Genomic DNA, 15,001 nt, shown 5'->3' on the forward strand with positions numbered 1-15,001 from the left:
CACAGAACAAAGCAGCATTTATTGGGGCCATGTCTTAGGTACAAGTTGGAGATACTGCACATTTTTTACCCGTGTAAAAAAATAAAATCACTTTCTCCCAAGGCTATCTGCCCATCTCACATGTTCCAGCAGGGAAGGCACACTCCGGGTCCAAAAATGTCCATAAAAGTTTTGAAGTTCACTTATATTTTGTGGCAGTTAAGACCTTGCTAATAACCTAAGTAAACTGTATCAAGAACATGTTATCTTCTAGAGCACAATAATTTACTAAGCTCTTATAAAGAGCAAAGAAAAAACAACATTATACAAACATAATGGGTATATGGCTACTTCACATAACTCTATTTGCAGCACATCTCAGTGAAAAATATTAGTATTACTTTGACTACTGTCTTCACTTTCTAAACTTTGATTTTTGTCTGAAGAAGGGCTTCTGCCATCCTTTTTGGTTGCTTGAGATTTTTTTCTTCCACACGAATCCATGCCATTTCCTTTTTCTTTCTCCTCAGAAGGAGAACTCTTGGAGTGATTCTTGTTTTCTAATGCAAACTTCAAAGAGCTGTAAAATCTAGAGAGAGACAAAGGTGTAAATATATTTCAGGTTGGCAAGTCAATTAATTGGCTCTCATAAGACAGAACCTGCAGCTCAGGAACACTAGTAACAATCTAAGAATGCAAAACCACAGTTGAATAACAGTTTTTTTCAACCGATTTGTGAGATGCTAAAATAGCACAGCATTTATTAAATTTCTATCATACTGCAATCATAAGACTCTTGGCAGGACAGAAAAACAACCGTAAAACATCTACAGTATAATAAATAAAACCTCCAGAGTAAAAAAAGACTAATAATCAAAGATCAAAAGCAACCAACATATGTCCTAAAAATAGAGCAGTGCACAAAAAGAAAATTCACAAGATGGCATCATCTTAATTAAATCTATGCAAGAAGATAGAGTATAGTTTAATATGGTACTTAAATGATAAATGTAAAGAAGTAGAACTAGTTTAATGGGGCTTTTTGTGCTATGCTGTTATCCTAAAAATTGGGAGTCTAGCAGAGATCAAACCTTACCAAAGTGACTCTCACAAAGGTTACTCATTAAACCGATCCACCCTTACTCAGGAGAAAAACCCATTGAATAATCTGAATTCCTTCCAAATCACCCTGTGCAGATCCATATAGTAAACAAGCCAAGCCAGGCCAGGCCAGGCCAGGCCAGGCCCCGGCCCCGGCCAGGCCAGGCCAGGCCAGGCCAGGCCAGGCCAGGCCAGGCCAGGCCAGGCCAGGCCAAGCCAAGCCAAGCCAAGCCAAGCCAAGCCAAGCCAAGCCAAGCCAAGCCAAGCCAAGCCAAATGTTCCGCCCCCAAGCTGACAGCTCGTTTTCCAGGTCCAGGAGACATTTAGAGAGTCATATATGGAATGCCTCACCTATACCTGAGAAAGGGGCCTACAAAATAATAGGTGCAATAATAATAACACATTACAATGCCTTTGCATTGACCCAGTGAGTAAAGTATGGAAAGCCACAAAACTATATATTATTACAATTCCTATATGGTAGAACAGCAGAGAGGTAAGAGAGGAATTCATACCCCTTTTTGTATTAGAGTATGTGATAGTCCACTGAAGACATACACTGAAGAACCAGTATAACAGCATAAGGCACTAACATAATAATTTTGTAAAGCCAGGACCATGGATTTCAAAGAAACCGCTGTACTCCATGTTTTGATCACTTTAAACTCTGCCAACGTATTGCCATTACTATCAAATACTTTCCATGTATAGGTGAGGAAGAGATAGACACACACACATACCCTAATATATGTATGTTTGTTTGTTTTTAATGCACCCAATACAAAATGTCTGGGGTGGGGGTGGGGGTGAGAGAGAGAGAGGGGGGGGAGAGATTTTATCTATCCATCCATCCATCATAGTTATATAACCGCCCATCTCACACAAAGTGACTCTGGGCAGCATACAACAATTTTTTTTATTTTTATAGATAGATAGATAGATAGATAGATAGATAGATAGATAGATAGATAGATAGATAGATAGATAGATTTTAATATATACATAATTATTACATTATTATTATATATAGTAATTTAAAATTATATATATATATATATATATAAATATATACATTTTATACATTGCTAACAAACCTGTCAATTCTCTTCCCATTTTCTTCCATCTTCCGATTAGCAACTTGAACTACAAAATCAACATATTCTTCACTGACCATTAGTCTTCCTTTCTGGGTTAATGGAACTTCTAAGCAATGGGTACTTCGGACAGCCTAGATTGATGCAAAAGGAGAAACATATTAACCAGCTTTTATTAAATCTTATAAAAGATGTAAATACATTTTTGAATTCTATATCAAAAACTTGCAACTTATTAAATGAAGAATTATGGACTTATTGAGGATGGGAGCAGCTAGAAAGATTATTTTTCAGTGTTGTTAATTTTTGCATATGCAAGGATGCATATTTACATCCTTGGTTCACTAATACCTATTTGCTTTCTGTTTATGCTCTGGCTCTCTAGCAGTGTAATGGAAAGACTGGTCAATGTAGTCAAGGTTTAACGGTGTTTAAAAATAAGGCTGAATGATTTCCTATATGTAACACAGTATGTTTTTGTTTTTATTTATTTATTAAATTTCTCTCCGCCCATCTCCCTCCAATGGGAGGAATTTTACTCCTTTTACTTTTTTTTCTCTCCTTTTATTTTTTGGGGTTTTTTTCCTCTCTTTTTTCTTGTATAATAAAGCAATAAAGTATATTTTTTAAGAGGTCTGACATGGAAACAGTTCTAAGGATAGGCAAATTCATTAAACTTAATCTTTTAGTCTTTAATGGAAAAGATATTTGACATGACAAAGGAATATACACGCACACACACACAAAATTTATTTTTTTTAGTAATTACCAAATATTTCACATTGTTTTGATGATTAATATATGACTACTTCTGAAAATGGTTGGGACTCTTGGCTGCAGTCAAGATTTGACTTAAAGCTTTTAAGGACTTGATTCAACTTGTCAATTTAGAACATATATTTTCAAAACTTGTCACACTGATGTGATGTACTTGGTTTATTACTGGGTACTATGGTGATGGTCATCTTATGCTGTGACAAGAGCAAGTCAAAGAAGTGTTCCTGTCATCAGGGGGCCTGTGATGGTCATGCACTTAATTTCCATGTAGAGATGCTGGTTCACCTTGGTGTGGTCTGTATGCAGTTACACCCTAGCAATGAGCTCAGGAGGAGCTGCACATATCCCTTCGGTCAAAGTAGAAAAAACAACATACCATCATAATTTTTCCTTTCCGGCTAACTGTTATACCAGAATTTCTGAATCCAGCTTCTATAGCCACAGTGTGCTGCAAAGATAAGACCAAACAGCTGGCATAAACAACATACTTCATCAAAATATAATGTCAATTTAAGAACTTTCTTGGAAAGATATACAACACTGAAACAAAGTGTATTTTCAAATACTGATTTTTCTCCTAAATATTTACAGGAAGATAGATTATTTGTTATGTCTGAATCAAAAAAGTAGATTTTGTTCTGCATTATTCCAAAATATTACAGGTAGTCCTCATTTAGTGACTGCAATCGGGACCCACAACTCAGTCATTAAGTGAAGTGGTTGCTAAATGAAACCACAACTGTGCTTATGATCTTACTTCAGCTTTCCTTTGCTTTACGGACCTGCAAAGGTCATAAATGTGAGGATTGGTTGCTAAGTTACATTTTTATCACTGTTGTTAACTGTGAGCGGTCACTAAATGAGGCAGTTGCTAAGCGAGGACTACCTGTATAGCAGAAAGAAGTACTTCAAAAAGTAAATAATCAAATGTTTATAATAACAGGCCCATAGCAGTGTGAATCCATGTTCTGAAGCAGAAAAATAGAAGTAACAGTTCAGCAAATTCTCAGCAAACCCATCACGGCATGCTTAAAACTAATTATGAAGAATCATGGTGCCTTAAAAGCAGCTTATAACTTAGAATGGACAACTTGCCAATTAGAGACAAAATGTCTTTTTAAAAGAGCTGTGCAAATCATTTTGAAGTGCAAATATTCTGACTTTAGAACAGTACTGATTTCACCTTACTGGAAGTATTTCTACCTCAAAACTGGCCATTCTGATTTCTGTTTTGCAATCAAAACCAGCTAAAAGGTTAGAGTACTGCTAGTCAGATTGGAACAGCTTAAGTTACTTTTGGTGAGGCTGGAATGAGATGTTTCAGGGTTCAGACATCTTGATCTCTAAAAATGTCCATACTTGTGATCTCTTCCTTTCTTTAATTCTGTTTATATTATCTACAGCATAGTAAAACAGTAAGAAGACCCAAATGTAGCATATTCCTGCTGATGTGAATCAAAATAATAAAAAGGAGCTTACAATAGTTCCTTACTGATACAAGCTCATAGCCAAAATCAAGTATTGATGAGTAATGACTACATAATTTGATGATAGCCACCAAACATTGCCAGCCATACAGAACTATGTTTCTGAAATTCTCATTCCGCATCATAATACCAACAAAACACGCTTTCACTTATGAGCATTGTATCTGTAGAAACAATAGAAAACCTATTTCCCACATCAGCATTGTCACAGTCCGAGTTATTTAACACATAATGCTTCAGATAATGCCTTTAGGTGTGAAAACAGGGAGGAATAAAACATTACTTATGTAGCAATAATAGTATTTTAAGCACACTGCTTTACCAGAAGTTGTGCATCTTGCAGGTCTTGACATTGTACATGGAGAACAAATGGTTCAAATTTGAAGATGGCATCAGCTGCAGCTTTCTGCAAGGCTGTAAGCTAAGAAATAGCAAAAGGTTAATATCAATGCTACATCTGTTAGCAATGAAATATAAGCAGCTTATTTAGCATCTAAAAACACTGCATGACAGAAGCTGATTCGACTTGCTAATTAAAATACATTTCTACATGTTGTAATACTCATATACTCTGTCTGGTATATGCTGTGCTTGGTTTTTATTCTCTTTAGTATAACATTCTGCTGGGATTTAACTTTCCAAAAGATTGTGTGCTGATGATAGAATTTTAGAAATCTTGATGCTGTATGATATAGCTATAACTCTAAGGTCTGCACATCCAGTTTTAAGAAAAGCCTCTGATCAAATCTGGTCTATCAGTTTCCAGATGTCATTCAAATAATACCTTGAAAAATAATAAACTCGATCTAGCTACAAGATTTGCAGTGCTGGGAAAAAAGTACACATTTAGAGTGATAATGCATGTTTACAGAATACTTCAAAAACTTTCCTGACCCCAAATGTTTTATTACTTTATGTAAAAATCTTATCTACATATTGACCTATTTAATTTTTTAAAACTGGTGTTTGGAAGAAAGGGATAATACAAAGCACTGTTTCCCTATGAATGCTTTCATTCAATCAATTTTTATTTCCTCTTCAGATCACAATATCCTAGAATGTTAGGATTGGAAGGCATTTTGGAAATCATTTAGTCCAACCCCCTGCCAAGGGCTGGAATCCACTTCTACAGCATCCCTGATAAATAGCTTTCCTGCTTCTGTTTAAACATGTCCAGTGAAGGGGGGCCATCACCTTCAGAGGTAGGTATCTTGCAGGTCTTGCGGTGAGGATTTTCCCCCCTGGTGTTTGACCAGATACTATTTCTTTGTAGTTTAAACAGTGTTCCAGAACTCTGAAGAATTCTGCCCCATCTTCTATATTTCAGCCCTTCAGATTCTTAAAGAGAGCTGTCTGTTACGTTTCCCCTCTGTCTTCTCTCCCCCAAGTTAAACAACCCAATACCTTCTACCATTCCTTGTACATTTTGCCCTCCAGGCCCCTTATCATCTTTGTTGCTTTCCTTTGGATGTGGTCCAGTTCATCAGTCCTTCCTTTTTTTAAAATACAGTTTTTATGAAAAGATTTTACATAAGAAGTACAATCAAAGAAAAAGATATAGTAAATGTGAAAAAAATAGAAAGGAAAAAAGAGACAAAGAAAAAAGGAGACAGAAAAATGAAAAAGAACAGAAAAGAACAGAAAACATGAAAAGAAATATAAAGAAATGGCTTCTGATCTTCCTCTCGGCAGTTATATATACAATTCTAATCAAACCTCCCTAAGATTATATCACAATCCCCTTCTTTCTATAACCTATTCTTTCTAATCATCAAAACTATAAATTCATCAGTCCTTCCTAAAATGCAGTACTCAGAGCTGGATACAACATTCTAGGTTTGACCAATGCAGAAGAAAGAACAATGACTTATTTTAATCTTGATATTATACTTGTTGGTGAAGCCTAAGATTGCATTTGGCTTTTATGCAGCTGCATTATACTGTTAACTCATGTTTAACTTGTGATCTACCAAGATATCCAGTTCCTTTTCAGATGTACTTCTGCCCAACATAGTCCCTTGCTGATGCTATACTCGTATCTTTCATTTTTCCTAAATGAATGTAGACCTTGCATTTGTCCCTATGGAAATTCATCTTGCTTATTCCTCCCATTGTTTCAGCTTGTCAAGAACCTTCTGGATTTTGATACTGCTCTCTAAGATGTTTCCCACTGACCTATCTTTGTGTCATCCGCAAATCTGATCATCATATATTCTTGTCCAAGTCATTTACTGAAATGCTGAACAGCACAGAGCCTAGAATGCAGCCATGTAATATGCCACATGATGCTTCTCTCCAGCTGGATGTAGAACTACTGATACATGCTTTTTGGGTACAATTGTTCAACAACTGTATTTATTTATGAATTGGGACTACAATTTATGAAATTTATTTTATAGGCAGTTAACTCTTGACAAATTATTTTTTCTACTGAGTCATACAGAATGTCTAGAAGTAACTTCAGTTAGACATTTTCTTATAGGCAGGAGTGAAGTTCATCCTATTGCCAATGCAGAATCATGGCTACTGTTATTCTAAAATGAAGTGTATATTTATGCTATTCAGCAGCTATTTCTTAAACGCAGCTCGAACCTCCTCTAGACCTCATGTTGGAATCAGCTGTGTCAACTTTAAATGAAACACAGTAACATTTTCCCATATTTTTAAACAATCAAAACAAAAACTAGACCTCATCAAAATAATTAATATGTACAGATGACAATTGTCATATTTGCATTGTATTTGCATTGGGGGGAGATGGGCGGGGAGAGATAAATAAATACAAATAAAATAAATATTAAAATATCTTTAGCTATTTTTGTGCAACCAGGAGTATATATCCTTATCTGATCAATACTGGAAACTGGTACATGTCTCATCTAAGCTCCCAATAATACATAAATGTGCATGTTCCTTTTAGAAGCTTGCATTTCTCCATTCCAGAAAAATCTGTTATTGCTAAGGCTTTAAAACAAGTTTGTTCCTATCACCAGAAGTCATCATCAAAACATTTCAATATTTTAAATGTTTAGATGATGACTTCTGGTGATAGGAACAAACTTCACCAGAAGTCATCATCAAAACATTTAAAATATTGAAATAAATAAGGTGATTTGATCATTTGAATATATTCAGCTTCTTAGATAGCCTCAAATTTAAGATAGCAGTAGCCATTACACATGAATTAAAAATCTATGATGGAAAAAGCATCAGAAAGCCAGTCATGTCTATCATTCATTGAATGACTCCTCACCACTCTATAAAAAAGGAGATACAATAACTCCCATTTATTTACTTCGATTGATAAAGACCAGTATGAGTCACAAACATAAGACAATGGCATGGAAGAGCAGGCCTCTTTCCTTACTAATTTAGTCATATAAAATGAATTATACAAACTTGATAATTCCTACAATATTGTTAGTATACAGAACAAGCAACATTTTAAAAGTTTGTGTAATAAATAATGTATTGGCCCTTACCACATCTTTTGTAGTACATAATTGGTGGGTCACCATAAGCCAAGTGCAGCTTTGCTTCTGTATTTCAAAGCCAACAGTATCCTAGTTAGAAAAAAGTTTGATACACAGTACAAATCTCTTAGATTAGAAATGTATTCAGAACTACTTGCTGTATCCCCAAGTTTCCAACATTAAAACGGTAGAATTTCCTAACACGCTGAAGAAGAAAAGCCAGAGGACAGGGGAATAAAACGCAGCAAATGAATCAGTTTTAAGCTGCACATGCTGGCTAGTTAGAGAAAAAAGAGTAATTAGTCATGTTTGTGGGGCTCATATCACATTGATCTCTGACAGAACAAACCTTGAATGGGTTGAAGCAGTGGCACTTAAAACTCGGAATAAGGCATATCTTGCCATTATATTTCAAAAGGAGAGAGGGTTAGGCCAATACTTCAGTATGTCAGGTGCAACCTGAAGCACCTACGACTAACTTAATGTATGAGGTGTCCCATCTCCTTTTTTAGAGGGACTGTAAGATGTGAGTTATGTCCAAAGCATCTCACCAGGTTCTGGGTGTTTCTGCTTTATCATTATCACGCTGGTGAAGAATTCTGGACAATTAGCTAGTTTGGTGTAGCAGTTGAGGCATCAGGCTAGAAACTGGGAGACTGTGAGTTTCTCAGGCACAAAAGCCAGCTGGGTGTCCTTGGGCCAGTCACTCTCTCTCAGCCCTAGGAAGGAGGCAATGGCAAACCTCTTCTGAAAAACCTTTCCACGAAATCTACAGGGACTAGTCCAGGCAGTTGCCAGAAGTCAACGCTAACCTGAAGGCACAAAAAGCAAAAGCAAAAAAAAAGGAAGCTTCTACCCTTTGGAATATTTCAGGGGATCTGTCCAAAGGTGGCTTTTCAGTGTTCAGTTCACTGAGCTCCTCCTTCAATTCCAACAATCTGAAAGAGGAATGAAATCAAGTTCTCACAGCACGAACGGGAATGGCAGAAACGGCTTGTCCGACGGACCAGTGGTGTTGACTCAGCACCCACCCAGTTTTACGCAGGACGGGGCTTCCAGACTCTGGGCTGCAAAATTCCGGGCGCCAGCAACGAGGGGGAGAAAATCCCAACCCTTTGCAGACGTCTAGTGGCCGCGCGGAGCTTTGCAACCCAGACGGGGTACAGCCTTATCCCGGCGGAGGGTTTCCCTAAAGCAGTGCGTTAACGCCCAGGCACTTGTTTTATCAGGTAACAACCCCACAGGAACACAGAGCAGGAGGAGGAGGAGACCGAGCGGTTCCACCCAACCTCAGCTCGGCTTCACATCTGCGGGGCAAAAGGGAGCCGAGGCCGAAGGTGGGCTTACCGCGGCCGAGTGGGCGGCAGGGGGCTGCTCCAGCACCACCACGCGCCCCGAGCACGAGCTGGTGGTGCAGAAAGTCTCGCGGCCATTCAGAAGCCGGACGATCCCCTCTATAGGTTCGTCCACGCTGCCCTTCCGGCTTGCGTCTGCGCGCGACAGCCGCTGCTCTTTCCAGTGCTTAAAATCGGCCATCGGCGGCGGCGGCGGCGGCTCTTCCTCCTCCCCGCCCCCAGACGGCAGCAATGGCGGCGCTCATGGTCTCCGTCTCTGGGAGGCGCCATCTTAGCCGGATGGCGCCTCGCCTGGGACAAACTTATTTCCGGATCTCCGGATACTCGGAAGTAAACGCCCTACGACCCCTTTCGGGTTTTACCCTCCCTCCGTGTTTCGTTAGAAGCAAAGGCCCCGCAGAGTCATCTCGGCTTACCCAAGAACACAAGACGACGGTGAGCCGAGAGGTACAAAATTATAACGGCGGTTTGCGGCATGATTTGACTTGTGATTGTAGGCCTGATGTCCCTTAGATTTATACCCCGCCTGTCTTACGGAACTACCTAGTGCTTCCTCTTCCTGTTTTTTCCCCACGATGACTTTGTGAGATGGGTTGGGTTGAGAGAAAGTGACTGGCCCAAAGTCATCTAGGATGCCTCTGTGGCTGAGGGTGGACTACAGCCCGGGTCTCCCTGGTGCCAGTCTAACAGCTTAACCCAGTCTTTTTCAACCTTGGCACATGCTGGCTGGGGAATTCTGGGAGTTGAAGTCCACACATCTTAAAGTCGCCAAGGTTGAAAAACACTGCCTTAACCCCTACACCACTCTGACTTCTCCACCAGGGCTAGACGGAGAAGTCAGCAAAACTGGAAAAAGGCAACATCAGCCTACTTTTGTATTGTTCCCTAGAAAAGAACCTGGACAACCATGAAGTCACCAGAAGCTGAGATCAATTCAAGGGTGGCTTCACTCCTCTCCTCCCCCGCCCCCCCCCCCCCCGCTTTGGGGGTCTATAACAGGCTTCTGTTAGAAAAGAGAAGGACAGAAGGACCAGACAGCTGCTTAGTACAGCCGGGAGCCAGGGCTCTTTAGTTGTTCAGCCGCAGCCCCCTCCAGCGCTTAGTATTAGCTGTGCTGACTGGAGCTCCAGTCCTGCAATTTCCAGCGGGCCACCTGTCCTTGCTCAAAGGGCAGTCATTCACATTGTGTAATAGTGTAGAGTTGGGGAGGTTTCCTGGCAGACATTCCAGACCAATAAACTGCAGGAGCAATGTCCATTCAGAAATAAGTCCTATTTTGTTCTTTGGGTATGTGCAGGATTGAAATCTAATACTTATTTCCTTTATTTATTGGATTTTGAGGCTACCCAATTCCAGAAAGACTCTAGGCAGCTTACAATTTTGAAAAGAATACATAATTTAAAAGAGGCATGACCGCCTGGACAAAACTCCATAAATGACATCCAGAAAAATTGCAGTCTTGATGGTGGTTGCTTAATTAAGAAGAAATCTGCACTGAATGGCACCACAGCTATGTTCTGAATAAAAAAAAAACTGTTAGGTCTGTCATGTGGAAATGCAGATGCCCACTATATGGCAGCAGAGAGATGTCAAAACTCTTTGCTGCCATCATGTGGGCATCCAGATTTCTAGTAAGTACAGATTTGGTAGCCTAGCAAAGAGAATAGGAATAGGGATACAATTCCTACAACCTTATTTTGGAATAGATCCCATTTAAGGTGATTTTTGGACAAATGCTCATGCAGTAGATTGTACATCAACAATTTACTAGCGCTGAAGACTAGCATTAACCAATATAGGTGTGGTATCTTCCAAGATGGATGGGATCATGTTTGCACATTCCTGCGGCATCTTTAAAAGCTAATGTGTTTGCTAATTTGACCCATGAGTCCTGTAGAAGGAGCGAACCCTTTTCTTGGCAGTTCAAATAGTTCAGGGATAAAGAAGGACCACATAGAAATTCAGTGACTCTGGTGAACTATATGTTATATCTTTGAGGCAGAAGATGGAAATCATAGCAGAATGAGAAAATGGAACAATTGAGAGTCCAGCAAAGAGCCACAGGATATCTTTAAAAATAGTGGGATTTAATTCAGACCTTTGTGCTATGATCATTTATAAACCACAATGCTAAATTACAGTTTATTTATCTATTTACTTACTTATTTACTTACAGTAAATAACAAAGTGGACGCGGTGGTGCAGTGGCTTAATGATGCTGAAAGTTGCTGGCCAGAAATGGTCAACACTTCAGCGATTTGAGCCCAGCTCCATGTGGCAGAGTGAGCTCCTGTCTCATCCCCAGCTTTTGCCAACCCAGCAGCTCGAAAGCATCTGCGAGTAGATAAATGGGTACTCTCACCCCGGTGGGAGGAAGAACACTGGCAGCGCCTTGCATGGGAGATGGGACCAGTTGCCGGTAACGTGGAAGCCGTGTACGCCTGAAAACGGCGCGAAGCAATGGAAAACCCCGCCTCCCTGCGCTCGCCAGCTGGGCTTCGCTCTAGGAAGGAGGCCATGGCAAACCACTTCCGAAACACCTTGCCATGAAAACTGCAGGGACTCGTCTAGGCAGTCGCCGCAGAATCAGCCACGATTGAGTGCGGATAAAACAAAAAACAAAGTAGTTTCAACATTAAATAAAACAACATCTAAAAGCAGGCTTAAATACAATAGAAACAAATAAAACCCTAAGGACCTACTAGTTAAAATTTACATGTATAGAAAGTAAACATAATAAAACAAAATCAAACAGAGCAGGACAATAACAATAAATTTAAAATAAAAGAATGAAAGAACTTCTTCATTATATACAGTAATTCCAGGATTAGGACATCTTAACCCTTATAACAATAGCTGCCAATAAGAACTTGGCAACTTTGTTCATGATAATGGGGTTCCAGTCCAAGAGTAGGAACTCAACCACCTCTTCCTTGTTAGAAACTTGATATTTACAAGGAGGAGGTATAGTTATATTAGCACATAAGTTCTTGAGATACTCAGCAAGGAAAACTTTTTAATGTGGTTGAGGACAAGGGAATCTGTAGTCCAATATATCTGGAGAACAAGGCTGTGCATTGCTTTGAATTCAGTTCCAAAAACATTATTCAGAGCATGTGCGAACTTTGTACCTATCTGCAATTCTTTTAAAGCAGCTACTTTAGATAGCTGCAGACTTTAAAATACCTGCTTTAAAGAGTTTCAGACAAGTACTTTGTTTCCCAAACTCTCCAGGGCACTGGATCTAAAGTGGTTTACAGTCCTACTGGAGAATGCCAGGTTGAAGAAGACTGGTATATATAGAATGTATAGTACTTACTGTAGTGGCTGACTCTTCACTCCTAGTTGGGCTTCTAGATATGTTTAAAATGGACAAAGAAATCAACAGGAAATGCTTTCTGTATTACTGCATTGTGTCCATCCAAAGCAGGGGTTCTCAAACTATGTGTTGTAATCCCCATGGAAGTCATGAGCAACTTCAAGAGGTCATAGAAAGTGGGCTTAGAGTTTTGAATATTACTGCCCTTGCAAATCATTTTTCCACCTGCTTCCTTTTCATACCAGAAGCACAAAGATTCTATGAATTATCAACAATATTAGATTATTCTTTATGTTATAAAACTTAATTTTGAAATCAACTTTTTTATTCTTGCACATTTATTTTACAAAAAAATCAAATTCACCCATTAAAATCTATTGATTGTGTCAGAAATGGCAAAAAAAAATGTAATTTGCTTTGATTAAAGTGTAACGTATTTTGCAGAATAGTTTTTAATGCAATTGAAATGGACAAAATTCTTATTTCTGAGAATGTAATAACCAATTCCTATTGATCATGTGTACAAATGGTTTCAAGATATTGGCGATCCACTGACTCTGACCACTGAGAATTGGATTCAGCTGCTCTCAGAAATATCAACATATCTCTGACATCTCTATTGATACGATTTGTAGATATATATCATTGGTGTGTCTGTAAATTTTCATTTATTTTGGTTTCACAAGTGCTTTTGCAAAAGGATGGGCTCAATATGTTTTTTAAACCAGAAAATACTCTTCACTGAGAATATGAAACAGAGCAAATTAAAATGACATAAGGATTGTCACCATGTAGATTTAGCCAAGAAACCTTGAAATTTTTCACTTGAATAGATGAAATGAAGCAACAAAATGTGAATTAGTTAATTCAATTTGCAACATTCAGTTTGTGTAAATCAGGATTTTCTATAGTTGGTACTCTAAGGAGCAAATATTGATCTGCAGCCATGTGTTCTCAGGAAAAGGCAAGGCTGCTTTAAGGTGTTTCACACAAGTACTAGGTTCATGCTCCCATGTACCCCAAATCACTTTTTGGGGATTGAATCTAAAACACTGCCTAGCCCTTTGTTGCTATTTATGTGTTCATCTACCGAGGACTATTTGCATTTTACCTAAAGGGGAGGAGGGTTTGCACATTTGTCCTTTATTGGCCTAGATCACATAATTCACTAAATCCAATTTAACAAAACAGTGGCTCATTTTATCGCAGGCTAGCATGGTTTGCAAACCCAGTCATTTTGAGTTCAGGAAAGATTTCTCCCTGTAAATAAGCATTTGGATGGAATTTGAGCAGAACTCAGCATACTGTACAGTAATCATCCTATGTTATGAATAGTATTATTAAGCTGTAGGTATGCCTTTGTTTTCTTTTGGTCCCCAAAGGAAAAGAAGGTGCCAGTTATTTGCCTGTCAGATCAAAGCCACTGTTATCCTAATTTGAATGTTTGTTGATTTTGCCTTCCTTGAGATTTTATTGGAACCAGGATCTTTCAATCTGTGTTGTATTTTGATTCTACCCTTCCAGGAGCTCAAGGTAACACATGTTGTATTCCCCTTCTGGTTATTTTCACAATTCTCTGAGGTGGGTCATGTTGTGTGGTAATCTCCTTGTGAGTTTCATGGTTCAGTAAGGACTCACCAATCCTAATCTAGCACTCTGTTTGTTCCCTTGCAAAGTCCTGTTAACTTTGCAATGTAGTAAATAATTCGGAAGATGTGATGAATGATGCCAGTTCAAAGTGATATATTTGTTTATACATACTTTGCTATGTTTGATTCATGATTTCTTCACATTGTGGGTGGAATTTTATCCTTTTAGGGCTAAGAATCAGATGGCCCTACGGGGTATATAAACTAAAACAGAAAGAAATAGGTAGAGAACCACTGATTTAAATTGCAGCTGAAGAGCAAGTCATTTGCTTCTCTTTGAAGTGAAAAAGGCAGCAGATATTCAGATACTGTAGTTTTATATCTGTGCATTTTCAGGTTGTCATGGCAACAGGAAGAAATTTGATGAGAGCCATAAAAGTGTTTGAATTTGGTGGGCCTGAAGTGCTCAAACTGCAGCTAGATACATTAGTACCAATTCCAAACGAGAACCAGGTAAAAACAAAGAATATGGAATCTTTCTGCTTTTGCTACTGCTACTGTTATTACTATTCTTAAACATGAGGTTGTACTCAGATAATGAAAATGCACAATGAGCTGCAGGTTGAATAAAATTTGAGAGGATAATACAAATAATTCCATTTCAGAAAGTAAAACAATGAAAATAATGGCAATTGCAGCTTAATAGGAACCCAGCGTTTGCATATGGATAATTGACATTGACATCAAGAGTCTGGAACATATTCCACCGACATGTTGTATGTGGATTCCCAGTTAGTAGGATGATAGCAAGGAAATAGGCTGATTCT

The 15,001-nt window shown here is 38.7% G+C and overlaps 2 protein-coding genes across 9 annotated transcripts in view; one reads left to right on the forward strand and one right to left on the reverse strand.

Moving 5' to 3' along the window:
* TYW3 (tRNA-yW synthesizing protein 3 homolog) lies at positions 1–9,447 on the reverse strand. Of its 4 annotated transcripts, none has more exons than XM_025174359.2 (7): positions 9,259–9,393; positions 8,768–8,849; positions 7,921–7,977; positions 4,761–4,859; positions 3,328–3,399; positions 2,175–2,308; positions 1–568 (listed from the first exon to the last, which is right to left on the reverse strand). In XM_025174359.2, the coding sequence occupies exons 1-7, from the start codon at positions 9,342–9,344 to the stop codon at positions 358–360; spliced, it is 741 nt and encodes a 246-aa protein (XP_025030127.1). In that variant the 5' UTR covers positions 9,345–9,393; the 3' UTR covers positions 1–357. The 4 variants fall into 4 exon arrangements, with proteins under 4 accessions (XP_025030127.1, XP_025030126.1, XP_007440216.2 ...); XM_025174358.2 differs by having other exon boundaries at positions 7,921–8,001; XM_007440154.3 differs by lacking the exon at positions 8,768–8,849 and having other exon boundaries at positions 9,259–9,447.
* Positions 9,237–15,001, forward strand: part of CRYZ (crystallin zeta) — a 27,766-nt gene continuing 22,001 nt past the window's right edge. The window contains exons 1-2 of one of the 5 annotated variants that reach the window (XM_088154506.1): positions 9,237–9,371; positions 14,571–14,687. In XM_088154506.1, the coding sequence (XP_088010632.1) occupies positions 14,577–14,687 (111 nt within the window). In that variant the 5' untranslated portion in view covers positions 9,237–9,371; positions 14,571–14,576. Of the gene's footprint in view, positions 9,372–9,497; positions 9,714–14,570; positions 14,688–15,001 lie in introns of those variants that run through there. The other 4 variants (XM_088154502.1, XM_088154503.1, XM_088154504.1 and 1 more) reach the window with 4 other exon arrangements.

The sequence above is a fragment of the Python bivittatus genome, unplaced genomic scaffold, assembly GCF_059951505.1.
Source record: "Python bivittatus isolate LINGU-HERP-01145 unplaced genomic scaffold, Pbiv_v1 ctg000700_np1212, whole genome shotgun sequence".
Lineage (NCBI taxonomy): Eukaryota > Metazoa > Chordata > Lepidosauria > Squamata > Pythonidae > Python > Python bivittatus.